Source organism: Scyliorhinus canicula, chromosome 21 (genome assembly GCF_902713615.1).
Source record: "Scyliorhinus canicula chromosome 21, sScyCan1.1, whole genome shotgun sequence".
Lineage (NCBI taxonomy): Eukaryota > Metazoa > Chordata > Chondrichthyes > Carcharhiniformes > Scyliorhinidae > Scyliorhinus > Scyliorhinus canicula.
The window spans coordinates 12216742-12239703 of NC_052166.1; the positions used below are offsets into that span (position 1 = coordinate 12216742).

The 22962-nt window shown below is 45.1% G+C and overlaps 1 protein-coding gene across 1 annotated transcript; it reads right to left on the reverse strand.

The window, feature by feature from the left end:
* Positions 1–1303: 1303 nt before the first annotated feature.
* Positions 1304–21230, reverse strand: LOC119955720 (tubulin alpha-3 chain-like). The gene is made up of 5 exons (XM_038782220.1): positions 21192–21230; positions 8744–8966; positions 8481–8629; positions 6530–7210; positions 1304–1748 (listed from the first exon to the last, which is right to left on the reverse strand). The coding sequence occupies exons 1-5, from the start codon at positions 21192–21194 to the stop codon at positions 1449–1451; spliced, it is 1356 nt and encodes a 451-aa protein (XP_038638148.1). The 5' UTR covers positions 21195–21230; the 3' UTR covers positions 1304–1448.
* Between the last annotated feature and the right edge of the window lie 1732 nt (positions 21231–22962).

Below are 22962 nucleotides of genomic sequence, written 5' to 3' on the forward strand. Positions count from 1 at the left end.
TGGACTGTGGGAGGAAACCGGAGCACCCGGAGGAAACCCACGCACACACGGGGAGGACGTGCAGACTCCGCACAGACAGTGACCCAGCCGGGAACCGAACCTGGGACCCTGGAGCTGTGAAGCATTGATGCTAACCACTATGCTACCGTGCTGCCCTGTCTAACACTTGCTGATTATGCTGTTTGGCACATAAGTAATCCTGTGCTGTAGCTTCACCAGTTTGACACCTCATTTTTCTGTATGCCTGGTGCTGCTCCTGCCATGCTCTCCTGCACTCTTCATTGAACCAGGGTTGATCCCCTGGCTTGGTGGGAATGGGAGAGTGGGGGATATGCCGGGCCATGAGGTTGCAGATTGTGTTTGAATAGTATTCTGCTGTTGCTGATGGCCCACAGAGCCTCATGGATGCCCAGTCTTTAGTTGCCATATCTATTTGAAGTCTATCCCATTTCGCACGGTGTTAGTGCCACACAACCCGATGGAGGGTATCCTCAATCTGAAGAAGAAATTTGTCTCCGCAAGGACTGTGTGTTGGTCACTTCTCTCGATACTATCGTGGGCAGGTTGATGAGGATGAGATCAAGTGGTGCAGCACTTAGCACAGTGGTTTGCAGTGTTGCTTCTCAGTGCCAGGGTCCCAGGTTCAATTCCCGGTTTGGGTCACTGTCTATGCGGAGTCCACATGTTCTCTTCCTGTCTGCGTGGGTTTCCTCCGGGTGCTCCCGTTTCCTCTCTCAAATCCCGAAAGACGTGCTGTTAGGTAATTTGGGCATTCTGAATTCTCCCTCTGTGTACCCGAACAGGCGCTGGAATGTGGCGACTAAGGGCTTTTCGCAGTAACTTCATTGCAGTGTTCATGTAAGCCTACTTGTGACAATAAAGATGATTATTATTATTATTGTGTTTTTGCCTACTGTTGGTTCGCTCACCACCTGCTGCATTCCCAGTCTAGCAGCTGTGTCCTTTAGGACCCAGCCAGCTCGATCTGTGGTGGTACTACCGAGCCACTCTTGATGGACATTGAAGTCCCCTACCCGGAGAATGTTCTGTGCCCTCGCCATCCACAGTGCTTCCTCCAAGTGGTGTTCAACATGTTTGATTTCAATGACTGGTATCCAAGGACACTCACTTCCCCTTTGTACATTAACATTTCCCAATCTATCGCCATTGAAAAAATTATTTGCAGTTCTGTTTTTCCATCCGAACTTCAGATAACTTCACATTGATCCATCTTAGATTGCATTTGCCACCTATTTGGCCATCTCTGGTGCATTTTGAGGTTTTAAAAAGGCCAATTCCAAAATAATTTTCAAATAAATTTATTTTCTCAATAATTAACAAGAGATATTAAATTAAGTCAAACACTTTGACTTTATAATTAATAAGATGTTGTGTGTCATATTTAAATTTAGTTAAACCCTTTTTTAAAAATTCTGATTTAATAATTATTATTCCTCCTCCTCCTCTGCCTTTCTGTCCAGATAGGAAGAATCAACTCCCACTTCTTCATAATCCTTCTCGAGTGAGGCCAGGTCTTCTCGTGCATCCTGGAACTCCCCTTCCTCCAGTCCCTCCCCCACATACCAGTGGACAAAGGCCCGCTTGGCGTACATCTTATCAAATTTGATGTTGAGGCGGGTCCAAGCGAAAGCAATGGCAGTGGTGTTGCTCAGCATACAGAGGGCCCTTTGTACCTTTGCCAGATCACCCCCTGGTACCACCGTTGGGGGCTGGTAGTTGATGCCAACCTGTAGGAAGAAGGAATTTGTTTATTTATACAGTTCCTTCAGCATCAGGGAGTCATTATTTCTCAGCAAGATACATTTATGAAAGAGGAAATGTCTTCCACTGAACAAAAACCCAGCTCTACATATTCATTGGGTCTTCACCCAGTTACAAAGCCACAGTTCTTTTTTTTTTTTTTTTTTTTTTTTTTGTCACCAATTACTGCAAGTTGTGTTATTCGCTAGAACCAATCCACCCAACCCAGAATCAGAGCTGCTGACCAACACAAGCAGCTCCATTATCTGTACACACCTCCTCCTCTGTCAGACTTTGGACCCAAAACAATTGCCAATTACAATCACACCGAGCTTGTAGGCTTCACTGTACGGGTTTATTATGGGCATAGAGTTAAAACTTTGATGGAATATCTTGTGCCCATTGCATGAACCAGTATTGATTCACTGTCAGAATATACTGGGATGAATATGGGTTAGTTATTATACCCCAGGTCAGATTTAAGTACAGTACCACATACAAAGCCACAGTTCTGACAGAAGACTCTGTAATATTTGTCCTTATATGGAGCAGAAATTCACCTGGAACAATTCACAAAAGCTGAGGGGATTCTACTGGAATAAACAGAGGAGATTCTCAATGGATCAGGAATGTATGTAGGGGAATCTGTTCCATTACTGAACCTGAATAAAGAACAAAGAACAATACAGCACAGCCCTTTGGCCCTCCAAGCCTGCGCCGACCATGGTACCTGCCTAAACTAAGACAGTCTGCACTTACGGAGTCCATGTCCTGCCATTCCCACCCTATTCATATATTTGTCCAGGTGCCACTTAAATGCCACGATTGTACCTGCTCCCACCACCTCCACATGCAGCCCGTTCCATATATTTACCACCTGTTGTAAAAAAAAAACTTGCCTCGCCCATCAGTTCTAAACTTTTCCCACGCACTTTAAACCTATGTCCCCTAGTACTTGACTCTCCTACACTAGGAAAGAGCATCTGACTATCCACTCTGTCCATGCCACTCATAATCATGTAGACCTCTATCTCACCTCCATCACTCCAGTGAGAACAGACCGAGTTTATCTAACCTCTCCTCATACCAGGCAACTTCCTAGTAAACCACTTCTGTACCCTCTCCAAAGCATCCACATCCTTGTGTGGTGACCAGAATTGTACATAATATTCTAAATGAGGCCTAACTAAGGTCTGTACAGCTGCAACATGACTTGTCAATTTTTATATTCAATGCCTCGACCGATGAAGGCCAAAATGCCTTATGCCTTCCTGACCACCTTATCCACATGCGTTGCCACTTTCAGTGATCGGTGGACATGCACACCCAGAACTCTCTGCCTGTCAGTACTCACAAGAGTTCTACCATTTATTGTGTAATTCTTACATGAATTGGACCTTCCAAAGTGCATTACCTCATACTTATCCGGATTAAACTCCATCTGCCATTTCTCCACCCAAGACTCCACCTAGTTTATATCCTGCCGTATCCTCTGACAATCCTCTTCACTATCTGCAACTCCACCAAATTTTTGTGTCATCTACGAACATACTAATCAGCCCAGCTACATTTTCTTCCAAATCATTTATATACACCACGAACAACAAAGGTCCCAGAACTGATCCCGTGGAAAGCTTCTAGTCACAGCCTTCCATTCAGAAAAACACCCTTCTACTGCTACCCTCAGTCTTCTGTTCCCAATCCAGTTCTCTATCCAACTTGCCAGCACCTTCTGATCCCATGTGACTTCACCTTATGTACCAGTCTACCATGAGGTACCTTATCAAAGGCTTTACTGAAGTCCATGTACATAACATCTACTGCCTTTCCCTCATCTGTCATCTTTGTCACTTCCTCGAAAAACTCGATCAAATTAGTGAGACACGACCTCCCTTTCACAAAACCATGGTGTCCATCACAAATAAGTCCATTTGTTTCCAAGTGTGATTAAATCCTGTCTCTAAGAATCTTTTCCAATAATTTCTCTACCACTGACCCAAGACTCACCGGCCTATAATTTCCTGGATTATCCTTGCTGCCTTTTTTAAACAATGACGCAACATTGACTACTCTCCAGTCCTCTGGAACTTTACCTGTAGCCAACGAGGATACAAAGATTATTGTCAATTTCCTCCCTTGCTTCCCACAGTATTCTGGGGTAGATCCCATCAGGCCCCGGGGACTTACCCACTTTAATGCTTTTTAAGATGCCCAACACCTCCTCTTTATTAATATCAACATGACTCAGAATATATAACATAGAGTGCAGAAGAAGACAATTCAGCCCATCGAGTCTGTACTGACCCACTTAAGGCCTCACTTCCACGCTATCCCCGTAACCCAATAACTCCTCCTAACCTTTCTTTTTTTTGGACACTAAGGGCAATTTATCATAGCCAATTCACCTAATCTGCACGTCTTTGGACTGTGGGAAGAAACCGGAGCACCCGGAGGAAACCCACGCAAACACAGGGAGACCATGCAGACTCCGCATAGACAGTGATCCAGTGGGGAATTGAACCTCTAACACACTTCTCCTTTTCCATAAACAGCTTGAATTTTGATCACTGTTCCCAAAATGATCTCCTACTGAAAGTTTGATCACTTGGCCGGGCTCATTTCCCAGCACCAGGTCTAATATGGCCCCTTCCCAAGTTTGGCTATTTACATATTGTTTCAAGAAACCATCCTGGATGCTCCGTACAAATTCTGCTCCATCCATGCCTCAAGCAGTAAGTGTGTCCCAGTCAATATAGGGAAAGTTAAAATCACCCACCATGACAACCCCATTGTTTATGCATCTTTCCACGATCTGTCTGCATATCTGCTCCTCTATCTCCCGTTGGCTGTTAGGTCTGTAGTAAACCCCAACTGTGACAGCATCCATTCTATTCCTGAGCTCTACCTATATTGCCTTGCTGCCTGAACCCTCCAATGTGTCCTCCCTCAGCACAGCTGTGATATTCTTGTTAATCAATAATGCAACTCGCCCATCCCTTTTGCATCCCCCTCTATCCTGCCTGAAACATCTAACTCCTGGAATGTTTAGTTGCCAATCCTGTCCCTCTTTCAACCAAGTTTCTGTAATAGCAACATCATAATTCCACATTCTAATCCAAGCTCTAAATTCACCTGTTTTACCTGAAATACTCCTTGCATTGAAATTAAAGCACTTCAGCCCATCGGTCCATGCCTGCTCTTCCTCTTAATCTTACTGGCCTTAGTCTGTAGCTCTCCCTCAGTTATTTCTCACGCTGACCTACTGCTTTGTTTCCCACCCCCCGCCATACTAGGCAGTTCAATCTGTTTCTCTTCCTTCCACTTTTCTCCTTACTAGCTTTTGTTTCTGTCCCCTCTTTACTACCCTCTGACTTCCTACATTAGTTCCCATCCCCCTGCCACATTAGTTTATACCCTACCAACAGCGCTAGCAAACAACCCCCCAAAGGACATTAGTTTCAGTCCTGCCCAGGTGTAGACCGCCCAGTTTCTACTGGTCCCACCTCCTCCAGAACTGGTTCCAATGTACCAAAAATCTGAATCTCTCCCTCCTGCACCATTACTCAAGCCATACATTCATCCTGCCTATCCTGTCATTCCTACTCTGACTAGCTCCTGGCACTGGTAGCAATCCTGAGATTACGACCTTTGAGGTCCTACTTTTTAGTTTATCGCCTAACTCGCTAAATTCGGTATGGAGGACCTCATCCCGTTTTTTACCATTACAGTTGGTGCCTATATGTACACCCTCACCCTTTAGAATGTTCTGTAGCCGCACTGAAACATCCAGGAACCTTGCACCCGGGAGGCAAAATACCTTCCTAAAGGCTCGTTTGCATCAGCTTACAATCAAATCCCCTATCACTGTAGCTCAACCACTCTTTTTCTGCCCTCCTGTGCAGCATAACCAGCCACAATGCCATGAACCTGGCTACTGCTGCCTTCCCCTGGTGAGCCATATCCCTCAACAGTATACAAAACGGTATACCTGTTTTGGAGGGAGATGCCCGCAGGAGACTCCTGAACTGCTTTCCTACTCTTCCTCTGTCTGGTGGTCACCTATTTCCTATCTCCCTCAGTACTCTTTATCTGCGGTGTGACCAACTCGCAAAACATGTGATGCACTACTCCCTCAGTATCATGGATGCTCCGATGTGAGTCCATCGGCAGCTCCAGAGCCGTCAAGCAGTCTAACAGGAGCTGCAGCTGTACACACTTCTTGCATCTGAAGGAGCCAAGGACAGTAGGCGGGTCCCTGAAGTCCCACAGGTTTAGGATCTCCCTCCATGTCTAAACCCTTAAGTTAGCTTACAACAACAATGCCAAGCGAAAAATGAAAGGAAAAACTACATACCAGTCACGAACCAATCACTTACCTGCTGGCTTGCTACACTCTGGTAAGTGTGAGAAGAAAAAAAAAACACAAAACAAAACTCTTACCTTACAAAATGTAGCTCAGAATCTACTCCAGTGAGCCTAGGATTTAAAGAGTTAAGGACACGAGTCACCTGATATATAGAGAACCACTTACCTTCTCAGACTGCACTCCGGATTTCTCCCGTTTAGCTCTCCTCCCGATATGAAGGGCTTGTCACCTGCAGCAGGGCAAGGCCACTCACCGGAAATTTGTGTGTAACAAATCAAGGGATTAAAAATCACCTCCTCCACGCAGTCTCAAATTCCCACTTAGCTTCAATTTCTCAGCAATGGAGAAAAATTCCCATTTGTTCCCACATCTCCATGAATTGAACACTAAACCCACACTTACCTTGAATCCAGTCGGGCACCAATCAACAAATTGGATCGAGCGCTTGCTCTTGATGGTGGCGATGGCGGCATTTACATCCTTGGGCACCACATCTCCTCTGTACAGCATGCAGCAGGCCATGTACTTGCCCTGGCGGGGGTCACACTTCACCATCTGGTTGGCTGGTTCAAAGCAGGAGTTGGTGATCTCTGGCACCGAGAGTTGCTCGTGGTAAGCTTTCTCAGCTGATATAAGAGGGGCGAAGGTTGCCAGAGGGAAGTGAATGCGAGGATAGGGGACCAGGTTGGTTTGAAACTCAGTCAAGTCCACATTGAGGGCACCGTCGAACCGGAGTGAGGCCGTGATGGACGACACTACCTGTCCAATGAGACGGTTGAGGTTTGTGTAAGTCGGTCTCTCAATGTCAAGGTTACGCCGACAGACATCGTAAATAGCCTCATTGTCCACCATGAAGGCACAGTCAGAGTGCTCGAGGGTGCAGTGGGTGACCAGCACAGAGTTATATGGCTCAACCACCGCGGTGGAAATCTGGGGAGCGGGGTAAACGGAAAATTCCAGCTTGGATTTCTTGCCATAGTCGACAGACAGTCTCTCCATCAGGAGGGAAGTAAAACCCGAGCCCGTGCCACCCCCAAAACTGTGGAAGATGAGGAAACCCTGCAGCCCTGTGCACAGGTCAGCCTGTGGGAAAAGAACACAGAAAACACATTAACCAGGAAACAGCGAATGTGATCTCTTCACATGTGTTTGGATACAAATTCTGCACAAGAGGAAAAGTTCTGAACGTGGTAGTGGAACATGGATTGAGCAGTTTGGAGCTGGGGTCTGGAGCGATACTTTGGGGGGATAAAATTAAGGAACAACAAATTCCCAGTGAGTGTTTCCAGGCCTCACTGAGACTTGGGCTCTTTAGACAATGGAAATCAAGCCAAGATAATGGAGTGCACCAGCAGAGGAGATGATCAGACATGAGAGTTCACATTACTTTACAAATGTGAAATTATTCACTTTGATCGCAAGGATAAAAAAGCAAATTTTTGTTCAAAGTTGTGAAAGTTGCAAGTGTTGATGATCTCATACAAGGAATGCAAGAGGTTTGCAAATGAGCAATGAGGAAGACAAGCAGCATGTTGCCATTTTTTGCAAGAGGGTTGGAGCACAAGAGGTCTTGGTATGGGATTTTGGTGAGACCGCATTTGGAATAGCGTGTGTAATGTTATGGGCCAGGGTTTAGAGAACCCCAAAGAGTATCATGGAGTTCACCTGACCCACAACTTTTAATATTTTGTGGTATGGGGAGCACATGGCCCACTCTACAGGAGTGGTACAGCAGAAATGGAAAAGTATTTTTTAAAGCAAAACAATGTTTATTCTATGAACTCAAGTTAACCTTTTTAAAACATAGTGAACATATTAGCAACCATTAATTCAAATACAACCCCCAAAGACTACAACACTAGGTAATCCTTTAAGTTTTCCTTTTAACATCCATTAGACTTAAAAACATAACCTTTAACAGAAGCACATCAGGTTAAAGTCACTACTGAGAGCAGTTATTAGTTTTAAATCACCAAAGGATCGATTTACATTCTTTAGACTACAGAGAGAGAGACTCATACACCTTCTGGCTGTGACTGCAGCTATCCAGCTCTGAAAACGAAATGTGACTTCAGACCCACAGCAATGTGTTCGCTCTTTATGTTCCCCAAGGAAATATCTACATCTCACTGACAGAATGCAAAGCAAGAGTGGAGAGGGGGAGAATATAAAAGGAGGATCCATTGTGTGGAGACATTGAGAGGCAGCAACAGGGAAACATCCGCGAGTCTTCTTTATGGGGGGGGTGACTCTTCCTGAAGCTCAGGGTAATGAAATCACTGCCAACTCCTTTCTCAGCGAATGGGAGCAGGAATACGAGACAGGAATACAGAACACCAAAATGAGAACTTACCACCTTCCGGACACGATCCAGAACCAGATCCACAATCTCCTTGCCCACCGAGCAATGGCCCCGGGCGTAGTTATTCGCCGCATCCTCCTTACCGGTGATGAGCTGCTCAGGGTGAAAGAGCTGTCGGTAGGTGCCGGTCCGGACCTCATCTGAGGACAGGGAACAGTAATTTTGACAAAAGCGGACACAGAGGCTGAAGGAAATATTACAATGAGTTTAGTGAAACACTGACTGACCAACTCAGCAACAATCTCTCCTCTTACCAATCACAGTGGGCTCCAGATCTATGAACACGGCCCGGGGAACATGTTTCCCCGCCCCTGTCTCACTGAAGAAGGTATTGAAGGAATCGTCACCACCTCCGATGGTCTTGTCACTGGGCATCTGCCCATCCGGCTGGATGCCATGCTCCAGACAATACAGCTCCCAGCAAGCGTTCCCGATCTGTACACCAGCCTGGCCAACATGGATTGAAATACACTCACGCTAAAGAGAGAAGACCATTGATTATTCCTGCAGGATGGGGAATAATACTTTACACATTTAGAATGGTGATAGATAGAGAAGGGGCTGAGAGGCAGCAAACATTCTTCTACTGTATTCCGCCAATCCCTATTTTATCTGGATCCTTTATCCCTGGAATTCCTGTTCTTTCTGATCCTCAGTGCTTAATGGGTCTAGTTCCCTTTCACCTATTAGGAGCAAGAAACGCCAAACCCTCATCGATTGCGATTCCTCCCTGAGGTGTTACCTCTCCCAGCTCATCAATCACAACCCCTCCCCATCATTCAGAATCCCCCCAGCAATCACACACCCATCAATCAGAACCCTCCCATCAATCACACACCCATCAATCAGAACCCTCCCATCAATCACAGACCCATCAATCAGAACCCTCCCATCAATCACACACCCATCAATCAGAATGCCCCCACCCATCAATCACACACCCATCAATCAGACCACTTCCATCAATCACACACCCATCAATCACACACCCATCATTCAGAATCACCCCTATCAATCAGAAATCCCATGCGGTGGTGGTGGGAAGGAGAAGGGGTAGAGTGGGTTAGGATGGAGGAGGAATCTTGTAAGGGGTCTAGTTTGAGGGTTTTGGTACCGGCATTGCCAATGGCTCCGAGTAGGCCCAGTGGTGCAGTCCACATCAATCGGAATCCCCAAATCAAGCACACGTGTATCAATCAGAATCTCTCCATCAATGACAAGACCATCAATCAGACTCCCCCCATCAATCACACACCCATCACTGAGAATCCCTCCATCATTCGCAAACCCATCAATCAGACTACCCCGCCCATCAATCACACACTAATGAAAAGGTCACACATGCATAAATTATAACCCCATCCCATCCATCACACACCCATCAATATAACCCCCAATCACGCACCCATCAGTATCTCTCCATCAGTCACACATCCATCAATCTGAACCCTCCCATCAATCACATACCCATAAATCAGAACCCCCCATTAATGACACACCCATCAATCAGAATCCCTCCATCAATCGCCAACCCACCACTGAGTCCCTCCATCCATAACACATCCATCAATCACACATCGTCAATGAGAATCCCCCCATCAATGACACAGCCATCAATCAGAATCCCCATATCAATCACACTCCCATCAATCAGAACACCCCCATCAATCACACAACCATCAATCTTAGCCCCCACCACATGAATCACTCACCCATCACTCAGAATCCCCCACTCCATCAAGCACACTCCCATCAATCAGAATCCCTCCCGTCACACACACACATCAATCAGAATCCCTGCATCAATCATTCACCCACTCAGAGTCCGTCCATCAATGACACAACCATCAATCAGAATCCATCCATTAATCACACACCCATCACTCAGAATCCCCCCATCAATCATGCTCCCATCAATCAGAATCCCCCCCATCAGTCACACACCCATCAATCAGAATCTCCCCATCAATCACACACCCATCACTCAGAGCCCTTCATCAATCACACACCTAAAAATCAGGCCCGTCCCATCAATCACAAACCCATCACGCAGAACCCTCCATCAATCATACATTCATCAATGAGACCCCTCCCATCAAGCTGACACCCATCACTCAGAACTCTCCATCAATCATACACCCAGCAATCAAAACCCCAAAGCAATCAAAACCCCCCACCAATCACATATCCTGTACCAGCCTCCCCAAACAGGTGCCGGAATGTGGCGACCAGGGGCTTTTCACAGTAACTTCATTTGAAGCCTACTTGTGGCAATAAGCAATTTTCATTCATTTTTCATCAATCAGAATCCCTCTATCAATCACAAACCCATCACTCAGAGTCCCCCCATCAATCACGCTCCCATCAATCAGAAGCCTCCATTTATCAGACAACCATCAATCATAACCCCCACCACATGAATCACACACCAATCACTCAGAAGACCCCATCAATCACACGCCCATGAATTAGAATTCTCCCATCAATCACACTACCATTGATCAGAAGCCCCCTTCAATCACACACCCATCAATCAGAAGACCCCTTCAATCACACACCTATCAATCATAACCCCCACCTGGGCAGCATGTGGTGCAGTGGATAGCACTGGGACTGTTATCTGGACACTGGGACTAAATTTATATTTTTTTGAAATCAATCATCCACACATCAATCAGAATCCTTCAATCAATCGTAAGGGGCCTCACGGTAGCATGGTGGTTAGCATCAATGCTTCACAGCTCCAGGGTCCCAGGTTCGATTCCCGGCTCGGTCACTGTCTGTGTGGAGTCTGCACGTCCTCCCCGTGTGTGCGTGGGTTTCCTCCGGGTGCTCCGGTTTCCTCCCACAGTCCAAAGATGTGCGGGTTAGGTGGATTGGCCATGCTAAATTGCCCGTAGTGTAAGGTTAATGGGGGGATTGTTGGGTTATGGGTCTACGGGTTATGTGGGTTTAAGTAGGGTGATCATTGTTCGGCACAACATCGAGGGCTGAAGGGCCTGTTCTGTGCTGTACTGTTCTATGTTCTAATCAAGACCCATCAATCATAACCCTCATATCAACCACACACACATCACTTAAAATCCCCCCCAATCACACAGCCATCAATCAGAATCCCACCATCAATCACACATCCATCACTCAGTAACTAGGGGGTGCTTTTGCTAACACTGTTGGGGAGGTTTTAAACTAAAGTGGCAGGGGGCTGGGAACCAGATTAGGAAGTTAGAGGTCAGTAAAGAAGCAGGTACGAGACAATAAACTCAATTAGCACTCAAACTAAGGGGAAGAGTAGACAGGGAAGAGATGATGAACGCAAGGTGGTCTGAGGTGCATTTGTTTTAATGCGAGAAGTGTAGCAGGTAAGGCAGATGAACTTAGGGCTTGGATCAGTACCTGGGAATATGATGCTATTGGTATTACTGAGACTTGGTTGAGGGAAGGGCAGGACTGGCAACTGAATATCCCAGGGTATAGATGCTTCAGGAGGGATAGAGAGGTGGAGGAGTTGCATTACTCATCAGAGATGATATCACAGCTGTGATTAAGGAGGGCATGATGGAGGATTCGAGCACTGAGGCAATATGGGTGGAGCTGAGAAATAGGAAGGGTGCAGTAATATTGTTGGGACTTTACTACAGGCCTCCCAAAAGCGAGCATGAGGTAGAGGTACAAATATGCAGACAGATTATAGAAAAATGTAGGAGCAATAGGGTGGTTGTGATGGGAGATTTTAACTTCCCCAACATTGAATGGGATTTGTGTAGTGTTGGAGGCGTAGATGGAGCAGAGTTTGTAAGGAGCATCCAGGAGAGTTTTTTAGAGCAGTATGTAAATAGTCCAACTCGGGAAGGGGCCATACTGGACCTGGTATTGGGGAATGATCCCGGCCAGGTGGTTGATGTTTCAGTCGGTGATTACTTTGGGAATAGCGATCACAATTCCGTAAGTTTTAGAATACTCATGGACAAGGACAAGAGGGGTCCGAAAGGAAGAGTGCTAAATTGGGGAAAGGCAGAGTAAAACAAAATTCGGCAGGAGCTAGGGAATGTGGATTGGGAGCAGCTGTTTAAGGGTAAATCCACATTTGAAATGTGGAAGTCTTTTAAGGAAAGGTTGATTAGAGTGCAGGATAGACATGTTCCTGTGAAAATGAAAGATAGAAATGGCAAGATTAGGGAACCATGGATGACGGGTGAAATTGTGAGACTAGCTAAGATGAAAAAGGAAGCATACATAGGATCGAGGCAACTCAAAACTGATGAAGCTTTGGAGGAATATCGGGAAAGTAGAACGAATCTCAAACGCGCAAAAAAGAGGGCTAAAAGGGGTCATGAAATATCTTTGGCTAACAGGGTTAAGGAAAATCCCAAAGCATTTTATTCGTATGTAAGGAGCAAGAGGGTAACTAGAGAAAGGATTGGCCCACTTAAAGACAAAAGAGGGAATTTATGCGTGGACTCGGAGGAAATGGGTGAGATTCTTAATGAGTACTTTGCATCGGTATTCACAAAGGAGAGGGACAAGACGGATGTTGAGGCTAGGGATGGATGTTTAAATACTCTCGGTCAAGTTGTCATACGGAAGGGGGAAGTTTTGGGTATTCTAAAAGACATTAAGGTAGACAAGTCCCCAGGACTGGATGGGATCTATCCCAGGTTACTGAGGGAAGCGAGGGTCGAACTAGCTGGGGCCTTAACAGATATCTTTGCAGCATCCTTGAGCATGGGTGAGGTCCCGGAGGACTGGAGAATTGCTAATTTGTTACCCTTTGTTTAAGAAGGGTAGCAGGGATAATCCAGGGAATTATAGACCTGTGAGCTTGACGTCAGTGGTAGGCAAACTGTTGGAGAAGATACTGAGGGATAGGATCTATTCACATCTGGAAGAAAATAGACTTATCAGTGATAGGCAGCATGGTTTTGTGCAGGGAAGGTCATGTCTTACAAACCTAATAGAATTCTTTGAGGAAGTGACAAAGTTAATTGATGAGGGAAGGGCTGTAGATGTCGTATGCATGGACTTTAGTAAGGCGTTTGATAAGGTTTCCCATGGCAGGTTGATGGAAAAAGTAAAGTCATATGGGGTTCAGGGTGCACTAGCTAGATGGATAAAGATGGATAAAAAATGCTGGCAACAGGAGACAGAGAGTAGTGGTGGAAGGGAGTGTCTCAAAATGGAGAAGGGTGACTAGTGGTGTTCCACAGGGATCCGTGCTCGGACCACTGTTGTTTGTGATCTACATAAATGACCTGGAGGAAGGTATAGGTGGTCTGATTCGCAAGTTTGCAGATGATACTAAGATTGGTGGAGTTGCAGATAGCGAGGAGGACTGTCAGAGAATACAACAAAATATAGATAGATTGGAGAGTTGGGCAGAGAAATGGCAGATGGAGTTCAATCCAGGCAAATGCGAGGTGATGCACTTTGGAAGATCAAATTCAAGAGCGGACTATATGGTCAATGGAAGGGTCTTGGGGAAAATGGATGTGCAGAGAGATCTGGGAGTTCAGGTCCATTGTACCCTGAAGGTGGTAACGCAGGTTGATAGAGTGGTCAAGAAGGCATACAGCATGCTTGCCTCATCGGACGGGGTATTGAGTACAAGAGTTGGCAGGTCATGTTACAGTTGTATAGGACTTTGGTTCGGCCACATTTGGAATAGTGCGTGCAGTTCTGGTCGCCACATTACCAGAAGGATGTGGATGCCTTGGAGAGGGTGCAGAGGAGGTTCACCAGGATGTTGCCTGGTATGGAGGGTGCTAGCTATGAAGAAAGGTTGAGTAGATTAGGATTGTTTTCGTTGGAAAGACGGAGGTTGAGGGGGGGACCTGATTGAGGTCATCAAAATTATGAGAGGTATGGACAGGGTGGACAGCAACAAGCTTTTCCCAAGAGTGGGGGTGTCAGTTACAAGGGGTCACGATTTGAAGGTGAGAGGGGGAGAGGGTGATGTGCGTGGAAAGTTTTTTTACGCAGAGGATGGTGGGTGCCTCGAACGCTTTACCAGCAGAGGTGGTAGAGGCGGGCATGATAGCATCATTTAAGAAGCATCTAGACAGGTATATGAATGGGCGGGAACAGAGGGAAGTAGACCTTGGAAAATAGGAGACAGGTTTAGATAAAGGATCTGGATCGGCGCAGGCTGGGAGGGCCGAAGGGCCTGTTCCTGTGCTGTAATTTTCTTTATTCTTTGTTCTAACCACCCCCTCAATCACACCCCCAGCAATCAGAATCCCACCATCAATCATATACAAACCCATCAATCAGAATCTCCCCACTAATCACACACCCGGGGCCGCACGTGGCAGAATGGTTAGCACTGGCACTATGATGCTGAGGACCCGGGTTCAAATCCTGGCCCTGGGTCACTGTCCGTGTGGAGTTTGCACATTCTCCCCATGTCTGCGTGGGTTTCACCCCCACAACCCAAAGATGTGCAGGTTAGGTGGACTCACCACGCTAAATTGCCCCTTCATGTGAATAAAATAATAATAATTGGGTACTCTAAATTTCTATTGTAAAAAAATCAATCACACATCAATTAATCAGACCGTCCATCAATCACACACCCATCAAACAGAATCCCGCAGCAATCAGACACCCATCAATCAGATTGCCTCCATCAATCCCAAACCCATCATTCAGAATCCCTCCACCGATTAATCAGAATCACTCCATCAATCACAGACCCATCAATAAGAATACACCATCAATCACGCACCCTTCAATCAGAACCCTCCCATCATTCATACACCCATCAATCAGAATCCTTCCATCAATCACAATCCCATCACTCAGAATCCCTCCATCAATCAGAACGCTCCCATCAATCATACACCCATCACTCAGAATCCTTCCATCAATCACAATCCCATCACTCAGAATCCCTCCATCAATCACAATCCCATCACTCAGAAGCCTTCCATTAATCACAATCCCATCACTCAGAATCCCTCCATCAATCAGAACGCTCCCATCAATCATACACCCATCACTCAGAATCCTTCCATCAATCACAATCCCATCACTCAGAATCCCTCCATCAATCACAATCCCATCACTCAGAATCCTTCCATTAATCACAATCCCATCACTCAGAATCCCTTCATCAATCAGAACGCTCCCATCAATCATACACCCATCAATCAGAATCCTTCCATCAATCACAATCCCATCACTCAGAATCCCTCCATCAAGCAGAACGCTCCCATCAATCATACACCCATCACTCAGAACCCCACATCATTCACACATCTAACAATCAGAATTCCGATTCAATCATACACCCATCAATCAGAAACCCCCCCCCATCAATCACACACCCATCACTCAGAACCACCCATCCTTCACATACCCATCAATCAGAATCCCTCCATCATTCACTCTCCCATCAATCAGAATTCCCCATCAATCACTCGCCCATCAATCTGAACATCCCATCAATCCCACACCGATCACTCAGACCCCTTTTATCAATCACTTTTATGGGCCAGGGTTCAGAGAATACCAAAGTACATCATGGAGTTCACCTGACCCACAACCTTTAATAGATTTTGGTTATGGGGAGTACAAGGGCCCACTTTACAGGTGTGATGCCGCAGACATCTAAAGTATTTTTAAACAAAAACAATGTTTATTCAATGAATCCAGTTAACATTTTATAAACACATAGTAAACATCTTATCAACATTGGTACTCCCGCCCCCCAAAATACGTTACTCTATAGGTAGTAGTAACTTTCCTAACAACATCCATTAGTCAAAGACCCCTTTGAACAAGGACAGTAGGTTTGCTTTCCTTACAGAAACAGGTATTACTCTGAAATCATCAAATGGTCTGGAGATATTCTTTAGCATGCAGAGAGAGAGAGGCCAAAATACACCTCCTTGGTTTGAATGCAGTTCTTCAACTGAAAGCGAAATGAAAACTCAGCCAAAAACAGATTCCAGCTCAAAATGAAAGTAAAAAGCAGAGCCAGAGCCCAGCTCCGCCCACACAATGACATCACTGCAGCCACTTGAGAAGACAAACATTTCTTAAAGTGACATTGCCATGACACCTCCCCCAAAGAAAAAAAAACCCATCAACTTTAAGATGGTTTCATTTTTCACTTTCTTTTAAACAACATTGACGGTAAATATACTTTGCGTGTTTTGTTTTGTTAAACAAACAGGTAAATTAACATAGTCCATTTTAATTCTTCTTCCTCCACCCAACCTGCATCTCTTCATCACATTCATGACAAAACATCGGATATCACGTTTTCTCGTCCTGCCACGTGTATTATTTTTAAATGAAATGGTTGTAAAAATAAACTACATTGAAACAGAATTGCATTGTTATTTCAGAATCGCTGCAAAAACGTCAATGGATTATGATCAGTTATATATAATTGTTTCAGATGAATTGCTGGTAATATAAATTTGAAAATGTTGCAAAGCCAGCACCAATCTCAAAGTCTCCTTCTCAATCGTTGAATACTACTTCTGGTGCATTTTTAATTTCTTAGAAAAATAATGTCAGGCCCCTCTAGTCCTTCGTCGTCGTCTTGTAGAAGCACCACACCTACGGCCACTTGCATCAACAGCCACTTTGAATAGTTTCATATAATTTGGGATGGCCAACACAGGAGCAGTGGTTAACACAGCCTTCAGGCCATCAAATGCCTGTTGACATTCCGCCGCCCACTGGAATTTGCTACGCTTCCTTAGCAAGTCCGTCAGTGTAGCAACCACAGTGCTAAAATCCGGCACAAATTTCCTGCAAAATCCACACATACCAAGAAAAGAAATTATTTCCCGTTGTGTCGAGGGTATTGGAAACTCCCCAATAACTTTTGTTTGCACATCTCATGGGAACATTTGACCCTGTCCCATTGTATGGTCAAGGAAAGTGACTTGGGCTTTTCCAAATTCACTTTTGGCTAGGTTTACCACCAACCCGCCTCCTGAAGTCGATCGAATAACTCCATTCTCTTCAAATGTTCTTTCCATGTCTAGCTAAAAATGACCAGATCATCGATGTATACCGCACAATTGGGTAATCCTGAAACAAATTTGTTAGTTAACCGTTGAAATGTGGCTGGGGCGTTTTTCATGCCAAATGGCATAACTTTGAATTGGTGTATACCATTTGGGGCAGCAGGGTAGCATGGTGGTTAGCATAAATGCTTCACAGCTCCAGGGTCCCAGGTTCGATTCCCGGCTGGGTCACTGTCTGTGTGGAGTCTGCACGTCCTCCCCCTGTGTGCGTGGGTTTCCTCCGGGTGCTCCGGTTTCCTCCCACAGTCTAAAGATGTGCGGGTTAGGTGGATTGGCCATGCTAAATTGCCCGTAGTGTTCTAATAAAAAGTAAGGTTAGGGGGGGGGGTTGTTGGGTTACAGGTATAGGGTGGATACGTGGGTTTGAGTAGGGTGATCATGGCTCGGCACAACATTGAGGGCCGAAGGGCCTGTTCTGTGCTGTACTGTTCTATGTTCTATGTTCTATCTGGAGTCACAGAAGCTGAAATCTCCTTCACCCTTTCTGATAAAGGCACCTGCCAATAACCTGTAGGTAAATCCAGTTTTGGAAATAAAAGCTGATTGTCTCATCTTCTCAATGCAATCCTCTAAACGTGGGATAGGGTAAGAGTCCGTTCTTGTAACTGCATTAACCTTTCTATAGTCCACACACAACCATTGAGTACTGTCTGGTTTCGGTACCATGACTATGGGTGTGGTCCATTGGCTGCAACCCACTTCAATTGTGCCATTTTAAAGCATATTTTCAATTTCCGTGTTAGCCTGTGCCAATTTTAAATGGTTAAGTCTATAAGGATGTTGTTTAATTGGATCAGCATTTCCCACATCTACATCATGTATTTTAGTACTTCCCAATTTATCTCCACAAACTTGCACATGTGATATCAATAACTCTTTCAGGCCAGTTTTTCCTCTGGAAGGTAACTCAACAATTTATCCCAATTTTTAAGAACATCCTCATTTCTCAATTTAATTTGAGGGATGTCAAATTCAAAGTCATCTGGATTCGGTTCTTCACTTTGAGTTAGAATCGTTAAAACCTCCTCCGTTTGCTCTCCTTCCCTTTCAAAGTACCTTCTAAGCATATTCACATGACACACTCAGGTGAGTTTTCCTTCTATCTGGTGTTCTTACCACATAATTCACCTCACTTAATTTTCTTTCAATCTGATATGGTCCACAAAACTTGCTTTTAATGGTTCACCTAACACTGGTAACAATACTGAAACTTTATCTCCACTTGCACAACTATGAACTTTTGCTTTTTTGTTCGCTACCGGTTCATCACATGTTGTGCAAACTTTAAATGTTGTCTAGCCAATTCCCCAGCTCTATTTAATCGTCCCTTAAAATTTGACACATAATCGAATAATGAACGTTCTGACTGCTCACTCACCAATTTTTCCTTAATCAATTTAAGTGGTCCTCTTACCTCATGATGAAAAATTTGTTCAAAAGGACTGAATTTGGTTGACTCATTAGATCCATCCCTAATTACAAACAGTACAAATGGAATTCCTTTAACCCAATCCTCTGGATAATCTTGACAATAAGCCATCAAACACACACCCATCATTCAGACTCCATCCATCAATCAGACACCCATCACTCAGAATCCCTCCATCAAGCACACTCTCAATCATAATCCACCCATCAATCACACACCCATCATTCAGAATCCCTACATCAATCACACACCCATCATTCAGAATCCCTACATCAATCATACACCCATCATTCAGAATCCACCCATCAATTACAAACCCATCAATCAGAATCCCCCATCAATCACACACCCATGAATCCGTATCTCCCCCATGAATCATACACCCACCAATCAGAATCCACCCATCAATCACACACTCATCATTCAGAATCCCTACATCAATCACACACCCATCAATCAGAATCCACCCATCAATCACACACCCATGAATCCGTATCTCCCCCATGAATCATACACCCACCAATCAGAATCCACCCATCAATCACACACCCATTATTCAGAATCCGCCCATCAATCACACACCCATCAATCAGAATTCCCCATCATTCAGAATCCCTCCATCAATCACACACCCATCATTCAGAATCCACCCATCATTCAGAATCCACCCATCAATCACACACGCATCAATCAGAATTCCCCATCATTCAGAATCCCTCCATCAATCACACACCCATCATTCAAAATCCCTACATCAATCACACACCCATCATTCAGAATCCACCCATCAATCACACACCCATCAATCAGAATTCCCCATCATTCAGAATCCCTCCATCAATCACACACCCATCATTCAGAATCCACCCGTCATTCAGAATCCACCCATCAATCACACACCCATCAATCAGAATTCCCCATCATTCAGAATCCCTCCATCAATCACACACCCATCATTCAAAATCCCTACATCAATCACACACCCATCATTCAGAATCCACCCATCAATCACACACCCATCAATCAGAATCCCTCCATCATTCAGAATCCCTCCATCAATCACACACCCATCATTCAGAATCCACCCATCATTCAGAATCCACCCATCAATCACACACCCATCAATCAGAATCCCTCCATCATTCAGAATCCACTCATTAATTATAAACCCATCAATCAGAATCCCCCCATCAATTCTAAACCCATCAATCAGAATCTACCCATCAATCACACACCTATCATTCAGAATCCACCCATCAATCACACACCCATCAATCACACACCCATCAATCACACACCCATCAATCAGTATCCACCCATCAATCACACACCCATCACTCAGAATCCCTCCATCAAGCACACTCTCATCAATCAGAATCCACCCATCAATCACACACCCATCATTCAGAATCTCTCCATCAATCATACCCCATTAATCAGAATCACCTGCCAATTAAGCATCCATCACTCATAGAATTAACAGTGCAGAAGGAGGCGATTCGGCCCATCGGGTCTGCACTGGCTCCTGGAAAGAGCACCCTACCCAAGGTCAACACCTCCACCCTATCCCCATAACCCCACCCAACACTAAGGGCAATTTATCATGGCCAATCCACCTAACCTGCACATAGAACATAGAACATAGAACAGTACAGCACAGAACAGGCCCTTCGGCCCTCGATGTTGTGCCGAGCAATGATCACCCTACTTAAACCCACGTAACCCGTATACCCGTAACCCAACAATCCCCCCATTAATCCCCACATCTTTGGACTGTGGGAGGAAACCGGAGCACCCAGAGGAAACCCATGCACACACGCGGAGGATGTGCAGACTCCGCACAGTGACCCAAGCTGGAATCGAACCTGGGACCCTGGAGCTGTGAAGCAATCCTTCCAACAATTACACACCCATCAATTGGAGCCTCTCATCAATCGCACACCCATCAATTAGAATCCCTCATCAATCAGAACCCTCCCATCCTTCACACACCCATCACTCAGAATCCTTCCAACAATTACACCCACATCAATTAGAATCCCTCATCAATCACACACCAATCTATCAGATCGCCCATCAATCACACACCTAAATATTAGACCACCACCCACCACCTCGACATTAATCAGATGCCACCAAATCCAACCAATCAGGCGCGACCAATCAAACCTCTGTTGATGGCTCTGTGTGGAACACAGCGACTCGCGACATTCTATCACGTGTTCTTACCATAATGTCCTTCTATACTCGCAGTTACTGCCAATGTGTTGCGTATGTGGCTGCCCGCGCTATTTATACCGCCCCATGTTTTTCCAATTCGAGGATCTGATTGGTCTGTGAGAACAATGGACTCTGGTTGCTTGGAGATACATCAACAATGAGGAAGAGAGTGAAGAGCGCTGATTGGGTACTTTGTGCCGAGGGCGGGGCCGAGTCCTCACCACAATGGATGATGGGAAGAGCACACGGCAACGATGGAGATTTGTCTATCAGACTCCCAGGTCAAGCAGCGCCGCAACTCAAACCCACACTGTCAGCATCTCATTCCAGGCACGAATCAGCCAGACCCCATTATCCAGAACTCTATTCGGCTAACTATTCCAGTAAGACACACCCCGACAACTGACCATTAAGCAATCCAATCCGCCATCCAATCCATCCACTCTTCATCCAATCCATCAGACCATCATCCAATCCATCAGCCCATCATTCAATCCATCACCAAATACATCAGATCATTAACCAACCTTCAAACAATCATCCAATCCAACTGACCATCATACATTCCATTAAATGATCATCCAAACATCCATCCAAAGATGTTCAGGTTAGATGGATTGGCCATGATTAATTGATGGGGTGGAGGGTGGGCTTAAGTGGGGTGCCTTTTCCAAGGACCAGTGCAGATTCGATGGTCGAATGGCATTATTCTGCACTGTAAATCCTATGATTCTATGAATGAATTATGCCATCATCCAATCCATCACCCAATCCATCAAACCATCATCCAATCTATCAGACCAACATCTAAACCATCATCCAATCATTCAGACCATCATCCAATCCAACAGACCATCATTCAATCCATCAGACCATCATCCAATCTATCAGACCATCATCCATCCATCATCTAATCCATCAGACCAGATACAATCCATCAGACCATCATCCAATCCATCAGATCATCATCCAATCTATCACCCAATCCATCAAACCATCATCCAATCCATTAGACCATCATCCAATCCACCAGACCATCATCCAATCCATGAGACCAACATCCAATCCTGATGGACCATCAACCAATTCATCAGACCATCATTCAATCCATCATCCAATCCATCAGACCAGATCCAATCCACCAGACCACCATCCAATCCATCACCCAATCCATCAGACCATCAACAAATCCAGCAGACCATCATCCAATCCAACAGTCCATCATCCAATCCTAAAAACCATGAACTAATCCAACAGATCATTATCAGCCCTTCATCCGATCCATCAGCCCATCTACCAATTCATCATCTAATCCATCAAGCCATCATCTGATCCATCAATCAATACATCTGACCATCAACCAATCCATCAGACCATCATCCAATCCATCACCCAATCCATCAGACCATCATCAAATCCATCAGACCATCATCCAATCTATCAGGCCCAAGGGCCAGTGCAGCTTCAATGGTTCGAATGGCTTCCTTCTGCACTGTAAATTCTCTGATTCTATGATGTGATGATCCAATCCATTAGACCAACATCCAATCCATCATCCAATCCATCAGATCATTATGCAATTCATCAGATGATAATCCAATCCACCAAACCATCATCCAATCCATCAAACCATCATCCAATCCATCAGACCATCATCCAATCCTACAGAACATCATCCTATCGATCAGATCATCATCGAATCCATCATCCAATCCATCAGAACATCAACCAATCCATCAAACCATAATCCAATTCAACAGGCCATCATCAAATCCAACAG

What these genes read in the sequence shown, in the direction of transcription:
- LOC119955720 (XM_038782220.1), bottom strand. An exon ending in TGGATCGTGTCCGGAAGGTG is followed by an intron (nt 7,211 to 8,480) that starts GTAAGTTCTCAT and finishes CTTTTCCCACAG; the next exon opens with GCTGACCTGTGCACAGGGCT. An exon ending in GGTGCCCGACTGGATTCAAG is followed by an intron (nt 1,749 to 6,529) that starts GTAAGTGTGGGT and finishes TTCTTCCTACAG; the next exon opens with GTTGGCATCAACTACCAGCC.